At 35.4% G+C, this 26,865-nt stretch overlaps 4 protein-coding genes, 1 non-coding gene and 1 pseudogene across 5 annotated transcripts; 4 read left to right on the top strand and 2 right to left on the bottom strand.

Moving 5' to 3' along the window:
- Nucleotides 1-63: 63 nt before the first annotated feature.
- Nucleotides 64-5,945, top strand: LOC129570462 (sodium-coupled monocarboxylate transporter 2-like; annotated as a pseudogene).
- Nucleotides 5,556-5,626, top strand: Trnag-gcc (transfer RNA glycine (anticodon GCC)). Its single transcript has one exon. It is a non-coding gene; the product is annotated as a tRNA-Gly (tRNA).
- A 9,800-nt stretch (nucleotides 5,946-15,745) lies between the features above and the next one.
- On the top strand, nucleotides 15,746-16,771 carry LOC129570455 (uncharacterized). The gene is made up of 2 exons (XM_055450067.1): nucleotides 15,746-15,955; nucleotides 16,050-16,771. The coding sequence occupies exons 1-2, from the start codon at nucleotides 15,849-15,851 to the stop codon at nucleotides 16,534-16,536; spliced, it is 594 nt and encodes a 197-aa protein (XP_055306042.1). The 5' UTR covers nucleotides 15,746-15,848; the 3' UTR covers nucleotides 16,537-16,771.
- Nucleotides 16,772-16,788: 17 nt separating this feature from the next.
- Nucleotides 16,789-17,487, bottom strand: LOC129576799 (uncharacterized). The gene has a single exon (XM_055462515.1). The coding sequence runs from the start codon at nucleotides 17,485-17,487 to the stop codon at nucleotides 16,795-16,797; it is 693 nt and encodes a 230-aa protein (XP_055318490.1). The 3' UTR covers nucleotides 16,789-16,794.
- Nucleotides 17,488-18,802: 1,315 nt separating this feature from the next.
- Nucleotides 18,803-19,387, top strand: LOC129570448 (39S ribosomal protein L34, mitochondrial). The gene is made up of 2 exons (XM_055450054.1): nucleotides 18,803-18,956; nucleotides 19,026-19,387. Exons 1-2 carry the CDS (start codon nucleotides 18,916-18,918, stop codon nucleotides 19,282-19,284), a joined length of 300 nt encoding a protein of 99 aa, XP_055306029.1. The 5' UTR covers nucleotides 18,803-18,915; the 3' UTR covers nucleotides 19,285-19,387.
- A 146-nt stretch (nucleotides 19,388-19,533) lies between these two features.
- Nucleotides 19,534-26,543, bottom strand: LOC129570440 (5'-3' exoribonuclease 1). Its single transcript, XM_055450042.1, has 14 exons — nucleotides 26,069-26,543; nucleotides 25,675-25,901; nucleotides 25,355-25,568; nucleotides 24,817-24,981; nucleotides 24,448-24,730; nucleotides 24,138-24,349; nucleotides 23,850-24,058; nucleotides 22,506-23,758; nucleotides 22,116-22,348; nucleotides 21,874-22,053; nucleotides 21,591-21,734; nucleotides 21,168-21,522; nucleotides 19,956-21,070; nucleotides 19,534-19,868 (listed from the first exon to the last, which is right to left on the bottom strand). Exons 1-14 carry the CDS (start codon nucleotides 26,141-26,143, stop codon nucleotides 19,668-19,670), a joined length of 4,866 nt encoding a protein of 1,621 aa, XP_055306017.1. The 5' UTR covers nucleotides 26,144-26,543; the 3' UTR covers nucleotides 19,534-19,667.
- Nucleotides 26,544-26,865: the final 322 nt, after the last annotated feature.

Here is a 26,865-nt window from a genome sequence, read left to right as displayed (position 1 = left end):
CACATAATTTTGATAAGAATTTGTCTTTGTGCGCTCGTTTGAATAACTGGTGCACGAATTTGTGGATTTGAATTCAAATGCAGATAAACCACCATTTCTCTCATTCACGTCTAAAATGTATCACCACACTGGTAGAAAGTAGTCGCAAACTAAAAATAGCATATGCATCAAATACCATCATAAAATTGAATTATCTTTTTTAATCAGGTATTGTTTTGTCTTGCTTTATTTATCGTTTAAACTCGCGCAGGTTATTATGATGGGTTCAATAAAAATTAATCGGAGGACAAGATAACAATCGCATCAGGCAAAGTGCAAATGCAAAAAATATAATCAAATGTTATACGAAATGCGTAAAACATTTTGAAATTAATAACAATTTGTTTTGCAAAACTGCAAACGCAACATTCATTCATCAGAATGAGATGGCACTTTTTGAAAAGTTGTATACTAACAAAGATGAATTTATCTCATCGCTTTTTATATACCTGCTTCTTATCTATTTGCACCGTAGTAAATTGTGAATCCAGACAATTTTATGGTGTTAACACGGTTTTATTGGAATGTTTCCCACATGTTTACCGGGTAAATAAGTATTTCCCTTTAATTGCAATTATCGTTCAGATTTAGTTATTGAAAGAAACTTGCTACAGAATAGGCATTCGTTCTGCAAAATCAGTTCATTATCATCAAAAGTACAAATCACATTTCTAAGAATCCTTCAAGAGGGATAAAATTATCAAATCTTCCTTTTCGGACTTGTTCAACTATTCCATATGAACTCAAGTGAAACAATGTCTGCAGTGTCTTATTTCACTGCCGTTGATTATGGTGTGCTCGGTGTTATATTGTCATTTTCGCTGGCCATCGGTATCTATTTTGGGTTTTTTAGCGACAACTTGAGGACTGTGGAAGATTACTTGGTTGGAGGTCATAAAATGAAAGTCATACCAATCGCTATATCGCTAGTGGCAAGGTAGATACATGTCAGCACGTTAAGTAATTAATGAAAATGAATTATTTCCCATGTCAATTTCAGTCAACTCTCAGCCATTTCAATTGTGGCGATTCCAGCTGAGGTGTACTCCTTCGGATGGCAATATTTTTTGATTGTGCCAACGTTAGTTTTCATTGTCATTGCTGTCAATTATCTATTTCTACCCGTGTTTTACCATAATAATATCGATAATTGCTATTTCGTAAGTGTTTCTCTGAAGATTGATTTGTATTTCGATTTTCGTTTGCAATGAAGTAGGCGCTTTGATTACCAAAAAATTGACAATCGATTATTTTGAATATTATGTCTGGTCAAAATCAAAAGATAATCACTTTTACTGATAATTTTTTTCACAATAACAATTGATTAAAATCCTAATAAAACGTGCCTGTATCAATTTTGGTGATTAGGCGTTGACCGATATGCCAATGGCAAATTGGGTATTCCAATTGGGTTGTTTTTTTGGGGGGAAGTTGCAATTTTACCATGGGAAACTAGCTTAAAAGTTATGGTTGGGCCCAGAAAGAAAGAATATACCTTATACATTGATTATGGATGACGATAACACGTCCCGAAATCATTAGGCGGCTGAAAATCCAAATTTTGGTACATTTTTGGCATTTTACAACTTTTTCTTTGCCTTTATTGTATGTTCCAATATATTTTTTGCTTTAGGATCAAAAAATCTAACACATACATGTATAACATGAAAATATAGTACTGAAGTGATTTTATAACGATTTCTGCTCATTTTTTATGAAAGAAATATGTTATTTTTCTCAAAATATCGATAATTTTGTATGGGAGGTACCCGTAAATCACTTCCGATTGACTTCAAACTTTTTGCTATTTCGAATTTTGGTGAAAAAATAAGATCATGAAAGTTTCATGCTGATCGCATTTGCACAAGTTTGGTTTTGGTCTAAACATTTTTTTGAAATTTCCTTGAACTTTCGCTTTGGTCGTGACATTTCAATGCAAATTCCCACAAAACCAGTGAACATATTTAGACCGTATAGCACTTAAATTCTTCGAATGATTTATATCCATGGGATTCAAGAAAGGAACTGATCAAATCAAATCGTTTTAAATCATTTGGAGCCCGTCAAAGTGTCCAAAAGTGGTCGAATTTCCGTATTTTTCACATCAAATTTGAACAAAAAGTACTGTAACTTTAGATAGAGGTGTGACAGCAACACATGCTATAGCTAAAATGAAAGGTATTAAAGTCCACTTTTATACCGTATCAAGAATCAATTTTCAGCCGCCCAATGATTTCGGGACGTGTTATTGTCATCCAAAATCAATATATAAGGTATATTCTTTCTTTCTGGGCCCAACCATAACTTTTAAGCTAGTTTCCCATGGTAAAATTGCAACTTGCCTACAAAAAAAACACCCCTAGTATTCCAACCAACAATGTGTAGAACAATGTGTGTTGTGCTCTCCATTTGCCATTTCAATTCATATCAAAATCTGTGAACTTACTTTCTGTTTTACTTCTTTTTTCGCAATTTATTGTGATCATGTCATGTGATTTGGAAATAGTACATCCAGAAACAAACTCTGAAAAAAAAATCAGAACTTCACGTTCGACGCAAGTTCCGTATTGTATCATCAAATCATAAAAGAAAAATGATTTTTTTACTCTGTTTTCAAAAACCATAACGAAATCCATCGATCATTAGGTTCCATAAAACAATCAAAATGTTTTATTCTCACATTTTATCCATTCCATCAGTTTGACTGTGTGTATTTCTCGCTCTCTCGCCGACTTTGTGTCAAGAGAATATGTTCCAAGCGAATGCAATACAATTTCATTCACATGAAATGTTATATAAATATAATAAAATCGCCATCACATCAGGGCCTATCTCACGCAATAAGAAAATGTGTGATCTGCATCTAATGCTAATTAAATGTGAGTTTACGGGTGAAAGACGAAGTGTTGTGCCTGAAAGTGGCTCGTGTGGCTGTGAGCGCAAATGTTGAAATTTTGCAAAAGAATTCGAAAGACAAGCGGTAATTATCGCTGCGAAAACCATAGAAAGTGTAACTGTGAACTCGTGGAGCACACCTCATTCTGTGGTCAAAACAAAACACACATAAATCACACACACACACGAACAAATCACTTGAGAATGTAAATGTTTTCGTGAAGTTTTCGACGGACCGAATGGATCTTTAAATGTGGCGTTAAACAGACATAAATAATGTTTCAAATGAAACGCCAATCATCGAATGACATAGGCATTACGCCTAATACTGCACGGTTTTTTAATCTTCATTTTTCAGTATTTAGAATTGCGGTTTGGTAAAAGCGTTCGAAAATTTGTCACGACCCTATTCATATTTCTCAATCTCTTCTTCCTACCGGTTATAATGTACATTCCATCTTTGGCGTTTGTTTAAGGTACATGGCACGCGGCGGTCATTCATTTTTTTCTCTGAAATAAATGACAATTTTTTTTGAATTTTTAGTGACAAAACACAATATCCATGTGGTGAACACGATCGTTTCATATGTTTGCGTCTTTTATACGATGCTGGGCGGAATTCAGGCCGTAGTTTGGACAGATGTAGGCTACTTCTTAGAAAATTTTTGTCCAGCATTTGAACCAATATTAAATCACTGTTTTTAACGAATTCAATCGAAGGTACTGCAAGCGGCGGTCATGATTTCATCGGTTGTAATTGTTGCTTTGCTTGGAATTTTGGAGGTTGGTGGCTTGCATGAAGTGTGGAACCGTGCTGTTGAAGGAGGCCGTATTTCTCCTCCTGAGTATTACAATCGTCACATTTTCTTAAGCTAGTTTTTGTCCAGTTTTGTCTAAATCATTTTAAATCACAACAGCTTCACCTTGGATTTGGTGACCCGAACCACATTTTGGAATACAACAAGCGGTATATTCTGCATTTGGCTCTGTCACATCGGCTTTAGTCAAAGTTGCGTTCAGCGTCTTGTATCTTTACCATCATTACGGGCCGCTAAACGGTCGATGATTCTCTTCTTTCTCGGCGTAGTTTTTATCATGACATTCAACTGTGGCACCGGAATTATCATGTATGCCTATTACTACGAATGTGATCCAGTTAAAGAACAAATTGTGACAAAATATGATAAACTGATGCCTCGCTTCGTTGAAGATGTAACTGGGCATATAACTGGGATGTCAGGTTTGTGAAACAAACATGAATTTCAGTTGAATGTTTTAATTTTGTTGAGAGGAATTTTTATATGAACGAAATCTTGTTCATTGGCAGGTGTTTTCATCTCCTGCGTATTCAGTGCTTCTTTGAGGTATGAAAAAAGTCCATTAAATGAGTGGAATTTAAATTAATTATTTTAATTTTTTCCATTATTCTTCTTTGAGCACGGTATCTGCTGCACTTCACTCGCTCTCTGGCGTTCTTTACAATGATTATATTTGTCCACGAAAATGGTTTGCACACACCGATGCAAATGCCAACTTGACTATGCGCCTCATCATCTTCACGATGGGAACATTTTGTGCTGTAGCCGGAGTCATTGTCGAAAATTTCCAGTCCATATTCCAGATGATAAATACGGTTGCAGGGATGAGCACGGGAGCGATTTTTGGAGCATTCACCTTGGGAATGTTGTACCCATGGGCCAATAAGAAGGTGAATTTTAAGCTCAAATAGAAAAAGACGTGTCATTCACGTTGAATACGGTCACAGCATTAAATCAAAATTCCGGTTCTTCTTTGCACCGATTAAACTTTTTGCTTTTGAAATTCAATAGGGTGCTCTATCGGGAATGATTATAAGTATGGCAATTCTGTGTTCGCTAATCGTCAATACGCAGTATGGAATTTCCCATGGAAAATTCCGCTACGGAATACTATCAACTAGGATTGATGGATGTAGCAATGAAACTATCGCTCGTTTCCAAAATTTGTGAGTATGATTCTGCCGTACCGTTCTCTGGTGATCCGTTTTCAATATAAACATATTTTAGAACTGCTCCAGCAGTGGTTCCAGAAATAGAAGGCTTTGCATTTTATAAGATTGCATTCCAATGGTACCCTTTGATCGGCGTGATATCAATGTGGATTCCAACGATAATCATCTCATTTTTGACTGGCGGACAAGATTTTACCAATTTTAACATTCAATTATTATCACCATGTGTTCGTGGGCTGCTACCGAAGAAGTATCGTCACACTGAACTTAAACTCATTAGATCTAGTCATAGATCCGCTGAGCATGAAAGTGGAGAAATGAAATTTGCATCCGAAATGACCGAATGGATCTCGAAGAAAGAAGATAAATCTGTTTTACAATCATAATGTGATAAAAGCAATGAAATTAACCAATAAAATAAGACAGCTCCAATATATCACGTTTCGCTAAAGGTATTTCAATAAATCAATTAAACCATAAACAAAACTACTTGACGCGTGTCACAAAAAAATCTCAGCATTTCTTTTCATTATCGTGATTACCTGTTTCCACAACATCTGTGTCAATATGAGATGAGATTTAAAAATAAAGAACGACAACGTGGTCACATTGGGAAGCCCATCATTTATTAGCATCGGTGGTTCAGTGGTAGAATGCTCGCCTGCCACGCGGGCGACCCGGGTTCGATTCCCGGCCGATGCATTTATCTTTTTTTTCATTACCGATTTCGACAATTCCCGGCAAAGAAATTGCCTTTCTTTTTACTATTATCAATTCTCAATAATTTCCAACAGTTTTTTAAATTGAACAAAATATAAACATGTTCCAAGGTTCACCTAGAAAATTGAACGAATTTCATATGGTTTTTCCATGGACATTTCCTACTATATCCTAAGAGCATACTCACTGTATGCAGCATATACGCCTTAATGTAGGCAATAGCATGGTTTTCACAGTCATATGTGGCAACGCCATTCATATTTTGACTTGAAAGATTTAAATATTCAAATAGAAACATGCAACATATGTTTGGAAACGTGCAAAGAAGGGAAATTTCATTTTTAATATATGACAATAAATTGGATTTGAATATTATGAAATGTGCAGTTCTTACGATGAGTAGATGTGAGGCAAAGTACATTGGAGATTACACCTTGAATGATATATTGTTAAATAGAGTTAGTGACTTTCGAGACCTGGGCGTAATAATTGATGAACGATTGACTTTTAAGAAACGTATTGAGTCATTAGTTGCCTCATGCAATTCCACAATGGGATTCATAAAACGCACAGTTGGCAAGAAGTTTGATGTTGATACTCTTGTCATTTTGTACAATTCATATGTAAAGAGCAAATTATTATTTGGCATTGCTGTTTGGTACCCCCATACAGCTACCGATAGAAATTTTATTGAAGGAGTGCAGAAAAGATTCACCATGATGGCATTGAATGAATATCCCAATGCAAATAATAATTACATTATTAGTCCATACGATGATCGTTGCTCAAAATTAAATATTGATTCAATTCACAGTAGATATGTATATACTTGTTGTGTGCTCATATATGATCTAATTCATCAAAATTTGGACTCAGAATTTTTAAATTCGAAACTGATATGGAATAACAGTAGGCCAACTCGAAACACAGATCTATTAAAATTACCGACGTACACGAGTGGATATTTGCAAAATCAGCCCTTTTGGTCAGCAGTTAGACAGTTTAATGAAAGAAAATCAGAATATGTAAATAGTGTAGAAAGAGATAAATATGTAAAAGCAATTAAAGATAAGCGACAATTGTAAAGGATCTGTATTAGATCAATAACTAATAAATAAATAAAATAAATAAATATGCTACGAAAATTTGATATTGAATTTTTGATATTTTTCATAGAGCACGAAGAACATCTATGTCGAATGGTCTAGTGGCCAGGATATGTTGCTTTAGAAGAGGATTTTCTTTTCAGTTTCTTCTATTTTATTTCGATTTCTTCATTTTTTTATTTATCGCATGATTTCATTGCATATTTCAAAGGAACTTATCATTACTGATACTGAGCAATACATTGAACAATAGTGTGTTTTGAAGAAATCTGACCAATATTGGTGAATTAAATTGTATCCACACAAATTTTGTTTCTAATATTAAATTAATCGATTTTTTTATGTTTGACTTACATTTAGATATAATGAAGTGACTCATTTTTCGCATTCCACCAAACACAAATTAAACTGAAGATAAGTAAAAATATCGTGTGAAAAAAATGACTGACTGACTATAACTTCAATTGACTTTAGTTGATTGAATTTATGTTTTTGTTCTAAGAAAATCACTTTGTCCCAAATTAAGCAACTTAGACTGACTTGTAACTTCAAATGATTTCAGTTAACTACGATAGACTTACACTACACTTTGTACTGAAATGTCAATCAAAGTAAGTAATTTTTGCCCGAAATTAGTTAACTGACAGCTCAGTTACAATATTTGCACACGGGATCCCTTGAATTAAAGTAAATCTATATCAGAATTCGAAAATTGACAGACAGTTGTTGAAACAGCTTATCCAGATTTTCTCAAAATGAGATAATAAGAGAAGGCCGTGCGAACCAGCTGTTGAAGAAGAAAATGTCCATTTAAACAAAATTATATATAACTGAGAAAATTTCCCACTTACCGTTAAAAATGTGGCCATTGTTGCCGGAACGATTCCAAGACCACTGAATTTAAATGATTCTTGAGATCGTTGAAGCATGAGCACTAAAAACGTTTGCTCCTTCGCTGGATAATTGTACCAATTTGAGCCATATGTGATTGTAGAGACTTTGCCAACGACATGCGTTATTTTCGTGGCAAATAAGCAAAGAACGTAGCAAAATATGGTTTGAATGAGCTGATTATTTAAGCAAAAAAATATTTCAAAGTTGTTCAATCCATCCTCACGAAATGCCTGAAAAAGCGTTTAACATCAAACGTTGTTTCGACTTTATGCTTTTAGTTTGACTTACCCGATCAAAGACAAACACATTGATTGCCAGAAATGCCACAAATGTAAACAATTCAAAGAATAAGGGGCCGCTATTGATATTCTGAAGAGAATTCATTGCCCTGAAAATAAGCAGTTTTGTCAAGTTCCACTTCGCAAAATTTTCATCAAATATTGAGTACTTCAAAATGCCCAGGTGCAAATTGATGGATTCTTTAAGAAATTGGCGCGTCTCTAGACAAATTTCCACGTAACGCTTTTTTCGATCCGACTTTGATTTCGGATGTATTTCATCTTCCAATTTTTGATTGAATGCCACTGTGGCCATGGAATAATCGGTAACAAGTCCATCGATGAATTTGTTAAATGCATAGAATATTGAGATCATGCTAGAGAATATCAACATGTAAAAGTGTACGGTAAACATTTGTAGAGACAATTCAATATAGAAACCCAAATATGTTTCCGTGTTGAACGGCACCCTGTTAGATGAAAAAGAAATGGCAAATTTAGAGCTTTTTTCCGCTGAACTGCTTTAAACTGAAAATATAATTCAAAAAAACTGAGTCAACATACACAACCGAAAACGGGAAATTCCAAATGATATCTTTCGGCAATCCGAATAGAAAGTGAGTGAATGGTGGCATTGCGTTTGGTAAGAAAAAGAATAGTACCGTATAAACACCACTTCTTAACAAGGTCTGAGCTAATTTATTGTTTTCCTCGTCACGTTTGGCATGGAAATCTTTCATTTTTAGATTTAAATCGACTCCTTGTGAACGAAAAGAACATTTCGGAAAAAAAAAAGAAAGAGCAAAGAGAGATATTTAGGAGAGAAACTAATGAAGTTGAATTGAAATGCAAGTCGAATTCCTTAAGAGGAATCAGACCATTTCTTCTTAGTGACATTTATCTATTTCAAACAACATCTTTTTGAAAACCAATCTTTACGAATTCGTAATGGAAAGAATGCATTTGCATGTTTTTCGCGATACATAAATGTCAGTGATCAAATTCTCCTGCCATAGAAATTATTTGAATGTCAAATCAAATATAAAAACTTCAATTCAAATCTTACTGCTCTGGATAAGTTGCTCCAAATGATCGATGCCTTCGATGACATATTTGCGCTTCACTAGCAAAGCCAAATAAATGACTTTGATAGACGAATTCGCGATAAAGTACAACACTCCTCCTGATGCTTTACTAAAATTGTCTCGATTAGTATAGCAAAATGCGCCGATCGGTATTGTAGTCACGGTCATTGAAATGAATGCAAAATACTCGATAAATCGACTTGAAATTTTGATGACCCCTATATCAATCGGCGGCCTTGTATACAAATCCAAATATTGAAGAATGCGCTTTGTTCCTTCTAAAAACACCATTTTTCGAACACTTTCACCAATATTTCTTGTTGTAACTTCCACTTTATTTCAACGACGTTAGTTTTTCCACGAAATGGACTTCTTTGATGCGATTCAAAACCTTAAGTGCTTCGATTCAATGCCATCCACTGTATTTATAGCTCTGGCGTAATTCTGTTCACGAGCCATTCTAATTGATAGTAAAATGCAGAAAAATCGAGCTCAAATTAAAATTGAATCAAATTTTCCAAAACGTTACATTTAAAATGCAAATTGTCAATCATTGTTTCTCATTCAATTATTTAAAAATTACGCTCGATTTTCTTTGTGTCTGGCACAAGCTACGCTTTTAGTAAATTGAAAATGTCTATACGTTTACCTAGAATGTAAATGTTTTTAAACATTCTTATTCAATCGATTGCCCTTCAGAGTCGCAAAATGCTTTTTCCATTATTGCTTTCCGTTCAATATCTTATCAAGGACTCGAGGACAATTTTTTAAAAGATAAACAGACACTTCAACGAACCCATTCTCAAGCCCGTTTAAATCACATCAGCATAATTTTTCGAACGTGATTGCATTCATTAGGATCTAGAATGTTTCCCTCGTCCATTTGGTAATTGGACACAATTAAAAATGTATCAAATAAACAGCACGAGATTTTCGGGGCAGGTTCTGATTTGAATCAGTTCAATCGATCTAAAAACCAAACAAAAACTGTCGCGATAAATTTTTCTACTAGACTGCATTGAAATAACATTCACCCTCGACTTTTTTAAATGAATGAATTTCATACATTTTTAATACGATAATTTCTCAATCAATTTTCTTAACAATAGAAAAACAAATTATTTTCTAAATACTTTTTGAACGATAACTTATTTCCGAATTTCTTTGAAGGTTATTCCAAAAGGAATAGGTCACAGTCAAGAATATGCATTGCCCTTTTCGAGATAAATGCATTCAAAACGTTTATTCACAGTCAAACATGTGCTGGTTTCGCAGCAATTACTTTATTTAATTGTCAACTTAGTTCCAAAATAATCAAGTTAATTGCATTATCAGAGAGCGATCGTTTCGAATTTAATCATCCAATGAAACTGCGTTTTGTCTTTCTCTGGAAGTCTGAGCATTTCCACTAAACTACAGAAAATCAATCGAAAAGCACTAAATTGGACATTTTTTAACCAAAATTCAATCTAAGGACGATCACCTATGGATTGAGTAAACGAACAAATTAGAATGTATTCCCTACAATTCTTTGAGAGTTTGTTTACTCAAATGATTCAAATTGTGTTATCATCATTTCCATTCGACAGAAAGTAGATGCGATGATTTTCAGTGAAAATAAATTGAATGCGTCAATTCAAACACACTCCAAAAATGGAACGATCGAATAACAAAGAGTCCTAAACTGCAAGAATAGTACAACTGTTCTTGCAGTCATGGTACTCCGTGAATGCGTCAATTCGTCAAAACAACAATTTTCTTGAATTAAAAATAACACAATAATTAGTAATGATCAATAATGAAAACGGTGTGGTCTGATGGTCATCAAATGACCTCTATTCATTGCTCATTTCATCGTCCAAACAAAAACTAAATAATTTCCACTAATGGCTGCCGCCGATTATGTTCATTGTCAAAAACAATACTTTCAATAAGGAACGACATGGAATGGATTCAACGGTCACCATCAACTCGATGAATGGCAAGTATCTGAGTCGCACTTGAACATACCATAACTTTTGGAACTCTTTCAATTGATGGCATCAACTGATTCAGATACTTGTAATTTCTTGGAACAGCTACCCAGCATTCAATTGGATTGGTATTTTGACTTTATAATTTGATTCGGTTTACAACAACTTCATTTCTATTTACATGATACCTCAGTTAGGAATCAGTAAATAATTGATGTGGCAATGAATTTTCAATGTTGGCAGAATAGTCTAAAAAATCATATTGATAGTTTTGATAGTTGTTTTGAATTTGCTTCGAAGACGCAAGTATATTCTTCGGTTTCACTAGTACACTTGTATCTAGTGAGAAAAATTTAGATTAATAGCAGTAAATTGCACATTGAAGAAACACTACCATGATGTCAGAATCAAATGTAATTCACACTATTTCTGAATAAAGCGCATTGAAGATAAAGCATTTTTGTTCCTCTTTTCATTGTATTGACGCATTTAAGGCAATTTTTCGACGTTTAGCGGATCGAAGGCACAATTTTTTTTTTGAAATTGAGTTCCCTTTTGCACATTTTCAACTGCAAAAAAGAATATATAACATCATCATCTGCATTTTGAAACAATGTGCATATATTTTAATATGTAAGGCAAAGTGATATTCACATGTGCACTATTTAAAATGGAAGAATAGACTTCGTACCTTTCAGTGAATAATCGAATTCGGACGAACGATGAAACCTCTTCTGGCGATTTTTTATTTTTCAAGTTTTTTGCTGCATTTAAGCAGCGCTTGTTGCGTAAGAATCCAGTCGACAGAAACACCAATGGACGATATCTATACGTATAGACATGGATGTGTCACCTTAATTGAAAATCAAATTCAAGTTCAATATAAACTGTTCGATATATTGGAAACAACTTCGACTGGCGCCACGTCTAAAGGTAATTTTTTCAAGTTCAATTTGAAGATTTCAACGCAAGAGTGCATCAAAAAAATTCATGCTGAAAATCATCTTTGTTGAAATATTTGCATTAGGAAAGCTATACAGGCCAGATGTATCTGACAATTCAATGAGTTACGATCGTTTGTACGACATAAAAGTGGATTTTTCTAATTTAGTTCAACAAAAGAAAAGTTTAGTTCAAAATGAATACAAAATGCTGAAACAAGTCAGAGGTGGTGTTCGCAAACCGAATGAACATGGGTTTTCGGATGTCATAAGTTACTCGGAAGATGGTAAATTATACGCTACTAGCTATTTTGATACCGGAAATGTGACAAAATATTTCGAACGATGCTTTGTTTTGGTAACACCAAGCGCACGATTGAGATGGAGTCAAATTCTAAAGTTGCATCAAGGTTCTTATGATAAAGTAGAAATTTTGGAGAATTTACTGCAAATGGTCGGTGTACACTGTACATCTCAATTTACTTTTCTCTGTGAAAACAAGAGAAAACGAACGTGTGTGGATGATTTGTGGATGCTTTACAACACGAAAATTCAAATGCTTGGGCCATTGCCATATTTCAATGCTTCAATGGATGAAAACAACAAGTCGAAAGCAGTGAAATTGATGATAAAACGACGCACAAAATACTCCGAGGACCTCATAGTATGAATAAAAATGAGAAATACTTGAGGAAATTCGAAGAGTGAACAATATTTGATTACATTTCGTTACAGAATTATTTCCAACACGTGAATCTAGTCCGATGGAACGAAGTTGGTGATGTGTTTCAACAGTTTGCTGCGTCTTTAAAAATGTTTCATTGTGACTACGACGCAATTATTTCCACTTGTGAAGGAACTCTGAGGAAGTTTCGATTAGATAGAACACCTGCTTCATTTTCATAAAAGTTTTCATTTCCAATGACGCGTTAAATTTGATTTGAAAAAAAAAATCTATCGAGACAGTTTACTAGTAATGTACTCAGCACAAGTTTTAACTTTTACATGATAGTATTCCCATCATTCAAGTTAAAACCAATTTAAATCGAAATTACTATGACTTTTTCACTCAAGTTCTCTTTTCATCAGCAGTCTAAGACTGTCAGTCTTGTTCTCAAAATTCTAACTTTGTGTGCCCATTCGTGTGGATTGCGTGGATTAAAAAAGATATTAGGCACATATTTTAATCTAAAGGAAAAGTTTTCCTTTTTATTCATAGTCTCGAGAAAATAATGAATGAAATTAAAGTCAAGAAAATCATTTATTCTATTTCAAACAGATATTGTGTAATACCTAACACTTCAAAGGACTTTGAACAGTTAGCCCAACTAAGAAAATAATAAAATTGTCTTAACAACTAAGAAAAGATAATACGAAATTGAATTTAGTTTGAATCGGATTCGGTTCGGAGAAGAAGTTGATTTTGTTTTTATCTTGCTTTGTCAGGTGAACCGAAGGCAATTTTTTTCAAAGATTTTAAGAATTCACCATAAAGAAATACCTATAGTTAATTGTTTGAAAACTCAGCAGTTTGGTCACAAAAAAACGCCTCCATAAATTGTGTAGAAAATCATGCAAAAAATGAAACCATTGGTTACAAATCGGCGAGTGTTGACGTGGTTATGTGTTTATCCCGCTGAAAACACGACCTCCAAATTGAAACAATTGGCTTATATCACCATTAGTTTTATCGTCTTTTTGGGCATTTTGAGCAGCTTGATTGCGAGCGTAGCATTCTTCAAGAAATATGTTTCAACCGAATTAGAAGAGGCATTGTATGCTGTGTCTCAAATTGCAGCAGCATCGAGTATTTTATATAGCATTGTGATGACATACTTTTCACGCCGAGGAATCACGACAATTTTTCAACAACTAACCGAAATCTACGATAAAAGTTAGATAATAATCGATTTCAGTTTTGATGAATGGAATTTTGAGAGCAACAAACAAAATTTCTCTCTTTAGATCAAAACGATGAAGCATTCATAGCCGCGGCAAACAATCGGAGTGAATGGATGTGGCATATGTATCTCAAATTTGGAATGGGAGGTTTTCTTGTTGTTGTACCAACGATGTCCATCGTTTCATTGCTCTTTTGTTATAAAATGAGAGGACAGTTTGATACCAATTTTGTTTATCATCCAAATAAATTTACGTGCGTAAATTGCCGATTATTTATTTTTAGATCCGATTTTTTTGGAAAATTTATTGCGCATACTATTTGTAATAGATTGCCATGGAATCAAGAGACTCCGCTTGGATATTTTGGTGAAATCTGTATCTCGATGATTTGCATGGAAGCGTATTTGATTGATAATGGTGCACTACTTTTGTTGTTCATATCAATGTGTTTGCATCACCAGGCATTCTACAGAATATTTCAAAAGTCGTTAGAACAATTGGATCGTCGCGATAAAAATCGAAATGATAAGGAACATATTTGTGACTTGATTCGATTTTACATTTCGGTTAAAGAGTGAGTTTGAAGAAATGGTGTAGTTACTACACTGTAGTATTTTACATATTAAGATTGTGTGATTGCGTGATACAATTTGTGTCTTCTTTTAAAGATGGTTTTTGGAATCAGCAAAGGTGTACAGCCACATTGTCTTGATTCAATTGGTATGCAGCATGCTGTTCTTGGCTTGTATCCTTTTTCAACTGGATCTGGTAATTATTTCACCTATTCATTAAATTGTTTTTTTTTTTTCAACAAAAACTAGCAGCAATATTCAATGAGAAGCAAATAAAAGCGTCAAGTTACATTCGTATATCATGAAAAGCGTGAATGAAATTTGTCAACTTTTTTCGCCACCAAAATGAACGTATGAAAATGAAGACTTTTTTCATTATATTTTAGCAAATGAAGCATATCGACAAAAATGTGTTGACCATTTTAGCCGCAACAACGGTCAGTTCGTCGAATTTGTTCATTTATTGTTATTTTGGTAAATTGGCCACGGAAAGTTATGAAAAAATGGGTGATTGTTTGTATGAGATAAACTGGTGGGAATTGCCAGTCGGATTGCAAAAATATTTTCTTCTCATGAATGTTAATATGCAGAGACATTTGTTTTATCATGGCTTTGAAATGGCTGTTTTAAACTTGGAGACATTCAGTAAAGTAAGTTAAATAGAGAAAAAGAAAAGCCAACCTTTAGACCAGATGTTTCTCTATGTTGATTCACTTTATTTCTAGCTTATCAAGAAGGTGGTGTCATACTATATGCTGTTTAAGTCCATAACAGAGTAAATAAACTGACTTTATGATGCACCTTATCAGCGGTACTAAACATATTGACAACTTAATTTTACAGTCAATAGTAAAATGTATTGTACAGTATATCTTTCATGGGCAACTATGAAGATCCTGATCTTCATGCTATCTTCACATACCTACGTAAATGCTAAATATAAACACTGCACATTTCAATACTTTTTATATTGCACGCTGGTGTGAATGCTATGATTAAATTAATTAAGAAAAGGAGAGAACTCAAATAAACGATGAAAATTATCGGCAATCATTTGGTCCATCGATTGCGACTATGCCGATTGCTCTAAAGAAGAAAACAAATGGGTTTTAACTGAGTATGTGCATGAATGTGATGTCATGGAAACGGAAATCGGCTAGCCATCTATACTTGAATAAAAGTTTTAATAACATGAAAGCAATAAAATTCATTACACTGAGCCCAACGTTAATGTTTGTGTCCATAAATTTATGATTTTATTATTCAAAAATGAAAAAAATGCGTTTCATTTCTTTATTAACAAGAGTTCTTCTGCTGAACGAGAATAATCGCCTGGAGTTTATAAAAGGGATAGGTAACTTGTGATGTGATCAGTTTTGCTCTTCGATTTGCTACGAAAGGATATCCAAAAACGAATTTTATATGTTTTCAAGCGTAAAGTTTTTTTGAAAAAATGTGGCAAACACTTATTTTACTGGTGTCTTTCATTTTCGTGTCAGCATTTGGAGCTCCTCAGCTTGATGCATACTATGCACCTCAAACTATACAAACGATAGGCCCGTACGGTTTTGAAACATTAAATACTATTTTGTGATTTCATTTTAAGATGCTAGATTGTTAGGAAAATAATTGATTCTATTCTACTCTTTTCCAGTTCGACTCAATATGTTTTGTTGTACCCGCAATATCGATATGTAGTGCCTCGAGACGGTGAAGCTGGAGAATTCGGCAATGATTTCTGGCAATCTTTGACCAATTACTTCAGTAGTTGTGGTGATGGCGGCGGTGGCGGCGCATATTTCCGTAGAATAATTCCACCGACAATCGAAACGAAAATCCCCGAAGGAGACACAGAAAAGCAAGGTGAAGCCGAAAAAGAAATCGGAATCGATCGAAAACCATCGAAACCATTTTATTATGTATTGCCACCGTCTCCTGGATTTAATTACTATTTTCCGCAACCGAATCTCTTCAATCAACCAATTATTGAGTCGAAATACATTGCATCCAGTTCGTTTCGAATGCCAAACGCAAAATCAATCAACGTTCAAGTGGTTTCGAAGAATGGCGAAAAAAACACGAATAATCCTTCAAATATAGAAATCAGCAATGGACATGCTAATGAGAAGAACGTCAATTAGGAAAACAAAAAAACAAACAAACAAAAAAGCATTTTGATTAAGAAGTTTATTGAAAATATAAAAAAATCAAAAAAATAAATAAATATTTAAATCTTAGCATTCGATTTAATGAAATGAAATACAAAATTGGTTAGCCTTGAGTTTCTTATCACGTCGAGTAAATTTCAATAATTTTAGTGTGTATCTTGTGAGCGAAGAAAAAAAATGAAATTAAATAAATAAATATTCACAATGATATGTATGTGTGAGTCTTTTTTTTCATACAGTAATGAAGTCGCCATTTTCAGTTGATTCAGTGTTCTTATTATCGTCGTAGTCGTAAGTCAAATCGGTTGTGGTGTCATAAAAGTCAGTGGTGGATGCATCAGTGATGTCTTCTTCTTCGACCGGATCATGGTCAATTGGGTCAGTTTGAGCTGGTCCGCTTGTATCATGCAGATGGTATGTTGGATTGATTATCGCTAATGGTGCCGGTCGACTAAGATCATGATATTTATATGTTGAGTAATACGATTGAATTCGTTGCACAAAATTTTCTAAAAATGTTGGAAATCGCGATACAGAACCAATAGCCCAAATTCGTAACGGCACTTTTTGTGCGATTACTATGGCATTTTGTGGCTGAAAAGTTGCAAACCAATTTGCTGGCACTGCCATAAATGGTATGGTATATTGACGAGCTTGCTCCGATGATGGCGAAGATTCACTTTTCGGTACATCTGTAACAGTTTTTACACTTTTTACATTGGTTGCGTCGGTGCTTCTAAATACCGGTTTCTCTATCTCGTTTTTCACATTGACACTGACTATTGTCGAGTTCAAGGTTTCTAATTGTGCACTCGGTTTATTCGCCGCCAACTGATCTGCTGCATTATTTGGCCGTGGATACAAATGCACTGGACTCACAAATAGCAAACAGATCACGAATGGAAGCAATCGCAAGTTATTCATGTGGAAAAAACGAAAATTGAACCACTTTTTTTGATGCGATAACATTTTGATAAAGTTTTGTTTATATTTTTTAAAGGGATTCTATCACTTCCACATGGAGAATACTAAACTCTGTTTTTTTTTGTTGAAAAAATTTACAATTTCTTGGATTTTGTTAAACAAAATTCCGCATAAACCTCCTGAATTGCTTCACGAATAACCAACTAAAACATAATGAAGTAACGTGGTTGGCTTTCTTCAGAAATTATGTCGACGCATCTGATAAGAGTGTCACACTCCATTGAAGCATTTTACCACCACTTTGTGTTTTGTTTCTTGCAAAATGCAAAATACTTTGCAGCAAAACAATGGTGAGACGAAACACGTCAAAGAAATGCCGAAGAAATGGTTTTCTTTTAATTGGTTTGGTCGATGTGTACGTGTGTCTGTGCGTCCGTGTGTCCGTGTGTGCTTGTCACACTCATTATAAGTAAAGCCATGTGTTACAAACGAAGCGATGTATTCGGTATATGCGACAATAACGGTACGGTTATTGTTCATTTCGAGTGAAAGTCAATTCACTAATGAATCATACTGAGCGGTATTGTATTGTTGCTGGGCCATTTTCGATGATTATACGGTTCGTTTTTTAAACCAGTTTATTGTAATTGGTTATTGTTCTGTTGCCACTGGTTTACGATTCAAACGACTTCACCGTGTTAAAGAGATTATAATGCAGTGGATAAAACGATGAAAGCGAATTTGATTTATTGTGTAATTTCATAGAAAATGAAATGAGAAAAAACGTGTATGATTAACCATAGAAACCCGTTCGTTTTGTCATGATTTATGGTGATGTTTTGAATTGAATAATTTAATTATTCAATGCACTTGATGATAAGTAATTAAAAAAGTAAGGTAACGGTGTACTGAACTTCCATATGGAGCAATGGTGCAATTGGATTTCATGCCAAATCAACTGGATTATTTGATTGAAAAAAAGATAATATTCGAAAAAAAAGGAACATTTAATGAAAAAGTATGAAAAAGGGTGAAGAAATGCAAAAATCCATCAAAATCTACGCATGGAAATGCATTATGTGCCGAAAGCAATGGGAAAAAATCAAAAAAATCACTGTTACTATTGAAATAACATCGATTAGACATAAAAAATAATTATCTGACAAAAATTGAAAAATAAATAAATCTCTGAAAATCGAGAATCAAGTGGAAAAAAACGAAAAATGAACGAATTTCATTGAAACAATCAAAGTTCCCGCTGCCGAGTTGTGCGGTAGCATATGTTTGAGATTCTATTTTGGTTTGTTGGTAGCTCGCATTGCTGTCAGTGCTAACACTGTAAATGTCATAAGTTGACATAACCTCAAAATCGAATGCTATCAAAAAAATTGTGCTCAGTGAAGCAATTTTCGGAAATTTTGTTTTGAAATGGCATTGAACCTAGTATCGAGGCTATTTTCAAATGTGCGGTAAGTGTAAACTTCCCTTGAATTACAAAATAAACATGTGCATCACGCTGAAAGTATTTTCATTTCCAGTGCATTTGCATCGCCGATTGAAAGTATACAATCAATTGCTCGTTTCCATTCGATGGTGCCAGGAACATCAACACAACCAGCGGCTGGTGGAGCATGGAGTTTAATATCGGTGCGCACGAATATTCGAAATCATTTCCCACGACCTCGCGAATCTAAGCGTGTACTCACCCATGGTTTTCACAAGAGAATGTCTACTCGTGGCGGCCGATTGATTCTTATGCGACGCATTCTGAAGGGCAAACACGTTCTATCGCATTAAACTCAAGCATATTTAGAAAATTCAATCCAAGTCACTGTTAGTTTTCTTTTGCTGTATAAATAAATTTAGTTTGATGAATAAAAGTGAGAAGTATGAAGTTTCATTCATTGATAGAGTTTTGGGACGAAACGTTGATCGAAGTAAAGGTTGATGAGGTTTGTTGTTTTCGCAACCAATTGTGAACAAAAGTCAAAATAATGTTGATGGCTGAAAAATGAACTTGTGCCATGGAATAAAACAAAAATTCTCTTCTTTTTTGCCGTAGCAAAAATGGTCATCGTTTATTGTTGTTAATTTAATCTTTTCTCGCTTTTTCTTTAATTTGCAATAAAAAGGTACTGCACTCAGTACTGAAAATTCCTGTTTGATTTCATTCTTTTGATTCACTTCGTTTTGGCGTTTGGTTTTACCGAAAAATTGCAAGCCAATCGTTTTGGTAATGGTGTATCGCTTGGTTTGGGCGCATCTTTTTTGTTATCTTTCGATTGTTTTTCCGCTGATTTCTTCTCGGCTGATTTGTTCGGTTTGGCTGGCGTTGATTTTGCTGGAACCGTATTGGTTTCGGGTTGTTGTGCTTCTGATTTCTGTAAAAGACACAAAAATAAGTTAAACTTAATTCAATGCTATATTTCCAAAATCATCAAGATACATTAAATTGAAGTTTCAATTACCTGGGCCGGTTGAGGTTCCTCTTCCTTGGAATTGTCCAAATTTGCATCCTTTTTCGCTGAATCGTTGCTTACATTAGGTTTTCCTAATTTGACACTTTTTCGAGCTGCCTGTAACGGGATGAATGCGCTACTTGTACCGTTTTTGGGTTTTAATTTTTGTGGTCCTTCTGGTGAATTATGCATGACATAATGTGGATGTGATTGTCTATTTACGTCGAATTGATGCTGAGGTGGCGGCCCTGACATTCGGATGTGTTGCGGTTGCACATGGATGAATGGCTGTGGGCCGGGAATAACGGGATACATCGGAAAATCGTGTCCCATGTACAACGGTTGTCGATACATATGCAGTGGCATGGCTTGCGGTGAAAATTGCATCATGTTCATTGGAGGTAGCATAGGTGGATGTGGCGGCGGCGCTGGATAAAATGGCTGGTGATGCATTTGTAGTCCAACATTCATGGGCATATTTGGTGGAAACGACGGATGTTGCTGTTGCTGATGTGGTATTTGCGATTGAGGTAGATTTTTTGGCAATACTTGTTGTGGTACGTTGTTCACCTCCTTGTTCTTTGACTGCTGCTGCCAAGCTGTGGGTGGCTTTGGTAAGCTTGACAACAACGGCAACCCATTGCTCATATCATTCACATTGTTTTCAGTCTTTCCAAACAATGAATTCAAATCGATGCGCTGCGAATCGTTCTTCAACAGTTTATTTACAGTGGCTGGTTGGCTTTGATCTAAGCCGAGGATTTTCTTGAGTACATCTTCTTCGGTTGGCACAGAGCGAAGTTGTCGCTCTCTCTGGTTTACCTTATCGGCCAAATTAACCAGTTCGAATGCTTTAGTTGGAGGCTCAGGTAGGCTTGGTTCATTTGCTGTAGCCACTTCTTCGCTACGTTCAGCCGGTTTTCTTTCAAGTACTCTCCAAGCGGTGGGCGGTTCAATTTGTTTCGACTTAGCTTCATTCGCAACCACGTTTTCTTTACGTTCAGTTGGTTTTCGTTCGGGCATTCTCCAGGCGTTTGGAGGTGGTTGCTCATTGACGACACCGTTTCTTTGACGCGGCCCGTTTCCATTCATGCGTTGATTGTACTGCTCTTTGAATGGGCGACCTAAGTGGTAAACGTAATAAATTGAATTCAATGATATATTTTATGACAACCTTTCAAAATTTTACTTGTCAAAGAAAGTTCTCGCCAAGAAACTTACCTAATCCATGTGTGATGTTGATCAACACCGATTTGCGTACTCGGAAAATACGTTTTTCAGCCACGCCAGGAATCGATGTGCCCAGTTCGAATGGTTTGTCGAACAAAACTTCATAAATATACTCGACAACATTGATATTCTCTTGACGGATTGGATTTGGATCGGTTCTGGGCAAAATGGCAATGATTGTTCCACACGTTCCCAATGGCACTGAATATTGATCACGAGCAATGACAACGCGATCGAATAGCTCAAATGTAGCCGTCGGATCGGGCACCACATTAATATCATTCAAATTTGGCTTATACAAAAGATGCGGTCTCACTTGCAGAGTCACTTTTCGGATTGGTTCATTCTAAACGACAAAAAAGGGAATTATAATTCTGGGATTCGAATGATAGAATTCATTCATTAGGTAGGTACCTGAAGATATTCGATTGTTTTCGCAACTTGTCCAGCTAAGGGAATTGAAAGACATTCGGTACCGCATGGCTGGCGAGCAATCGATCTGCATGGCAAGTCTTTGAGCCATTTTTGGATTTGCTTCAAAACACCCTCATCATCCTCCTATTAAACGGTAATATTAATTATTGTTTTTACTCTTTATTAGATTCGTTTTTGATTTATTACCAACTTCTATTCATCATTTATGCATCGATTTAATCGCAAATCATTCCAAATCTTACGACTTGGTATAAAATCTTACCTTTTGTCCCATATTCAACTCGTCTTCAAACAATGGATCGGTGTGTGCGTTACTCTGTTTATTCATCAATTGGAATAGTCGTGGGAATTTCTCGGCATACGTGTGCACCACATTGATGGCTTCTTGAGAGTAAAGCCATTGATTGTTGATACTCTTCGTGTAACCGGGTACTTCTTCATTCTAAGGGAGTAAAATTAAATCATTCGATGAACTCTTGACTTATCGCTAAAAACAAAAACTACCTGTTTGAGTTGTTTTAGCTGAAGTCCAATGTTGAACTTCCTATCGGAATCCGAAATTGGGTACCGTTTTTGTCCGGCGTATACAAAAACAACGCCGGTGATGCGATTGAACATGTGTGACGTCATGCCAATTTGCGAGCTAGCTGTAAATGAATTCATATAACCGCACAACTCTTCTTGATGAGACTGTTTTGCCTCGCTAAAGTCAGGCGTTGGATGTGCAGTGGTCGACACTATCGAAAGAAAAATGATTGCGAAATTCAAAAAGTCAATGATAAAATAAAAAAAGTGAGAGAAGATAAAAAATAAGACGAAATGAATTGATCATTTCTCCAAAATCAAAAATTCTATTTTTCCATGATTTTTTACGTGCAAAATGTGAATACGTACATTTGATTCGCCCATTGTAGAACTTTGAGTCAGAAATTGTAGCCTCACATCCATAATAGCCTTTGTTCATCAAGAAAACGGTTGATCCCATTGTGAAAACATCTTCAACCTTTTTGAAGCTCTCCATGTCCTTGGCAAATACAACCAAATTTTGTACAACTGTTATTGGAGCCACGGGCAATGCAATTTTCGACCAACTTTTCGACAGAGTGAGTCTGCCATCGCCAGTGTTCAAGTATTCGCGGTTCATTAATGGATACACGTGCAGCAGCTGATTCACTTCACCTAAATCAACACCAAGCCGGGTCATATGATGGCCCTCAACAAATTTTGCGAGCATTTTAAATTCGCCGTTGCCATTGCTGCTATCGAATTTCTCGATGCCAGTTTCTTCAATTTTCACTTTAGCATCACTAACCGCAAAGCACCTGGCTTCTCTCAGATGAGGCCAACCGACATAAATTTCCTTATTGATAAATTGTTGAGCTAGTGTTTCTATATCAACATTCGGTGGAGTTTCATCAATTTTGATGATCATCGATTCGCTACGCGTTGGCAGATGGAACACTTTGACACGCTTCATTTCCAATTTGCCTGAGTGTTTTAAATGTCTCATGGTGGGAAAACCGGGGAAATAAGCCTCTTTTTGTGCGCCTGCACACGGTCCCAACACCAATTGATCGGCAGGTACAATGATTTCGGATCGATCGATTTTGGTTTCCTTACAAAATACGTGACCAATCATTTGTTGACCGAAGCATTCATCCAACGAACCATAGTCGGTTGGAGAGTAGTCATACTGTAGCATCGGTCCATGCTTATTGCGACCACGTTCGCTATCGGTGAGCTTATCGTTGCAATCATTCATTGCGTCTTTCAGTCGTAGCTCATTAATGAATGGGATTAAAACCAATGCCTCCCATTCTTGTTTCTTTCCATTTAAATCCGTTTCAAAATCAACGGGATAGTAATCGATGATCTTACTGGATGGATCAGTCATTAATTTATGGTATGCATTTGGCAACAACTCTTTACTGGCCGCTGGTAATACGGACAACAATTGTTCAAAGGGCAAAAATGGTTTGCCCAAACTGAAATTCAGCTCAAGATTCGCGAATTTCGAAATGTCCGACATGTACGGAGCATAGTGATGTGGATAATACCATGACCAAGAGCATACGCCACGATAATAATAGTATAATGTCCATTGTAATGCTGTGATGTAGCACTTTGTCTGCTCAGCCAAGACATCCCTGTTTTAAAAGAATCTCGATTAGGTCAACTCATTTTTCGACAATTTAATCTTAGGATTTTTTTTTTCAAATAATTTTCAAATCTACTTACTTAGTCATTTCCGGATACTTGAGTTTATTTATATAATAATCGCGTTTGTGCAATGCAAATTCCTTTTCGAATAGTTCTTCGTCGGAGAGTTCCTCCTCTTCTTCACAATCCTTGAAAACTTCCTTCGGATCTTGACCGCCAAACATAAATTCATCATCACTGCCACAAAGAGATTCGGAGCTACTTTTATCCGAACCGAAGTCAAGATTCTGTAAAATGAAAAAAAAACCATTGAAAAATTTCGAATTTTCTGATTTAGTTTCAAAAATTCAATTTTTTTCTGCTTACGGTCTTCTTAATCAGGTCATCTAAATCAGACTTGGTTTCTGCGGTTATTTCAACGAAATCGTTGCCGAATGTTTCATTGTTATTTTGTTTGGATTCCATATATTTCAGGTCTTCATATTTGTCACGGAATAGATCACGATCAATACTGCTCATTCCACCCATGAACACCTCAAATCGTTTCAAATTCAATTTACCCGCTTCATTCATATAACCTATACCCAGCAATGGATGTTTTTGATTTAATCAAATCATTGCAAATTAATTGAAATATTAATTTTTCGGACCATTATCTTCAATAGAGTTTACTAACCATCCAATTGTGGCAATACTGATTTGTATACTTTGTATAGGATTGGCAGAGCATTTGAGTTGATATGTAGATTTGGTAAATTTGGTAAGAAATCATTGCCGACCATAAAACACATAAAAATCCAGTCGTCGATAATTTTTTCCAAATCATATTCAAACTTTAGCGCTGGCTTCAGTTCGATAAATTCCAATTCGAGATAATCACGCAGCAATCCCAAGTGAAGCAAATAGAATTTCGTTTCGTCAACCGATGGCGCGCGCTTTGCATTCTTATCAAACTTAACCTACAACGAATGCGTCAAATTGTAATTACATCACATTCGTAAATAACAACGTCAAGAGTGTATAGATAAAATCGAACTCAATGTACCTCTTCACGTAACAATGCGAAATTCAATTCGTGTGTACACAGTCCTAGCATAATCAAATCAGCATCCAACCCATATAAACAATGCCGTGTGTTTGAATCATAGCTTGGTTGTGCCTTCAAATAACGAATATACTCCATGATTTTGTGCTCTCCTTCGCCCGGAGTCTGAAATTCAATGGAAAAGAATCGTTTGTTGATAAATACATTTGTGCATCGCCAGCACTGTGAAAAAATATTAAAACGCAACAATCTCAATGGAAGTTGTTGATTGTTTACATTATAAAAAAAATGCATCGTGTCATATACATATAACATGTATTTCGTATGGCGACTTGAATAATTTTAAAATGTCGACGGTGTGCTATGTCACCGAATGAGAATGCATGCGATTGGCTTATTATTCATGATACTGGACGCTTTTATCGGACAAACCGCTCGACACCGTTCTATTTTTGGAACGCTCCAGATCACGTATACTCATATAAATCGCTTCAAAAGATATAAATTTTGACAAAATTTAAGTTTCCCTAGCACCTACCTCATGCCCACTTAAAATGACACGACAATGTTGCCATGCTGGATCGGTGGACAATTTCAACTTGACAAAATGCTTGAACGCCTGTTGAAGTCGCTCCATAAATACCGTGCCGGGTGTAATACAATTGCTATCAAAACGACTTTCGTCGGGCAATTTTTCGTTTGCTTTCTTTGCCTTTTCAATTAGTTCTTGCGCAGTTCTGGCCGATTGAAATCTGTGCCCAGATCAAAGTAAAAATGACAACGAAAAAATGATTGAATTTGTCCTTGAGCACATAGAATATATTTGATTTGTCCTTATCAATAAGTAGGTCTATTTACCTTCGGCTCCGTTGTTGATTCATTTTGGCACGTGGTGCAACGCCATCAACAGCCATGAAAAAGAGTTTACGTGGTTGAATCATGTGGAACAATGTATCAATATAGTGTAGAATGTCCCGGAACATTTGCTCTTCACTCATGCGGAAATGAATATTCGAATCGTCGGGATGCGAGCAAACGTGAATAATGCCATTCATATCCAAATACATGTTGTCAAATTGTGGTAGCTAAATTCCATGAAGAAAAAAACCATTGTTTTTAAAATCAATATCAATATGTTATCATCATCAATGACACACACTTTGTGTACGCTATTTCACCACGAGGCCAATGACTTAAATTGCCATCAAACCGTATTTCAATTGTAAATTTCGTGAATAATGTCAATAATTACCTCAGCCGATCCCACTAATTCACTTAAATTTGGGTATCTTTCGCTGATATAGCGAAAAAATTTAGGAACACCCATGTTGATTGTGTTATTCTGCACAAACGCCACGGGAACACAGAATGAGAAAAAAAAACCAACCGTCCAAAAGACGCCGCTTCAATTAATACAACCTAAACCTTTTTCTTTAAAAATAAAAACAATTCTTAAAAAACAACAAGTTTGTCTTAGACGCTAGTCTATTTTGTCAGGTAAAATTGTAATGCTTTAAATAGTGTAAATTAGCTCGTCTACATATAATCACAGTGCAAGAAGAAAAATAAACTTTGCTTATTTCATACACAGTAGCTTGATTCACACAGCTTATATCAGTGAAAAATGCTGAAAAAAGTAGCAAACTGTCACTTTGCAATAGGTACCAACACTAATACCAATACACAAGTCGTGCCAATACACAATGATTGTGCACACGGGTGTCTGTACTAAAAAAAACGAGCACTTTGACAGCTCTCAATTGTTTGATTATACTCGTTTGTTGTTGTTTTTTTTTCTTTTTAAACATTTTTTCTTTATTTTTCAAAAACAAAATAGTCATTCATTCTACACCTTTTTTTAAAATATTAATCATAATTTGAAATAATGAGATAAGATTGCAAAGCAACACTGAACGATCCGATGTTAAGCAGAAAGATGAATCGGTCGTTTGTTTGTGGTATAATTGTTGCATCGACCACTTGGTGTTTCAGTTTGTATTTATATTGGCTGCTTACGAAAAATTCATCGGAAGTTTCACGCAGCAATTT

The sequence above is a fragment of the Sitodiplosis mosellana genome, unplaced genomic scaffold (genome assembly GCF_009176505.1).
Source record: "Sitodiplosis mosellana isolate CC-2019 unplaced genomic scaffold, AAFC_SMos_1.0 Smas_scaffold_1, whole genome shotgun sequence".
Classification (NCBI taxonomy): Eukaryota; Metazoa; Arthropoda; class Insecta; order Diptera; family Cecidomyiidae; genus Sitodiplosis; species Sitodiplosis mosellana.
Note: the sequence above shows the minus strand (reverse complement) of the source record. Positions and strands in the feature narration are given on the sequence as shown.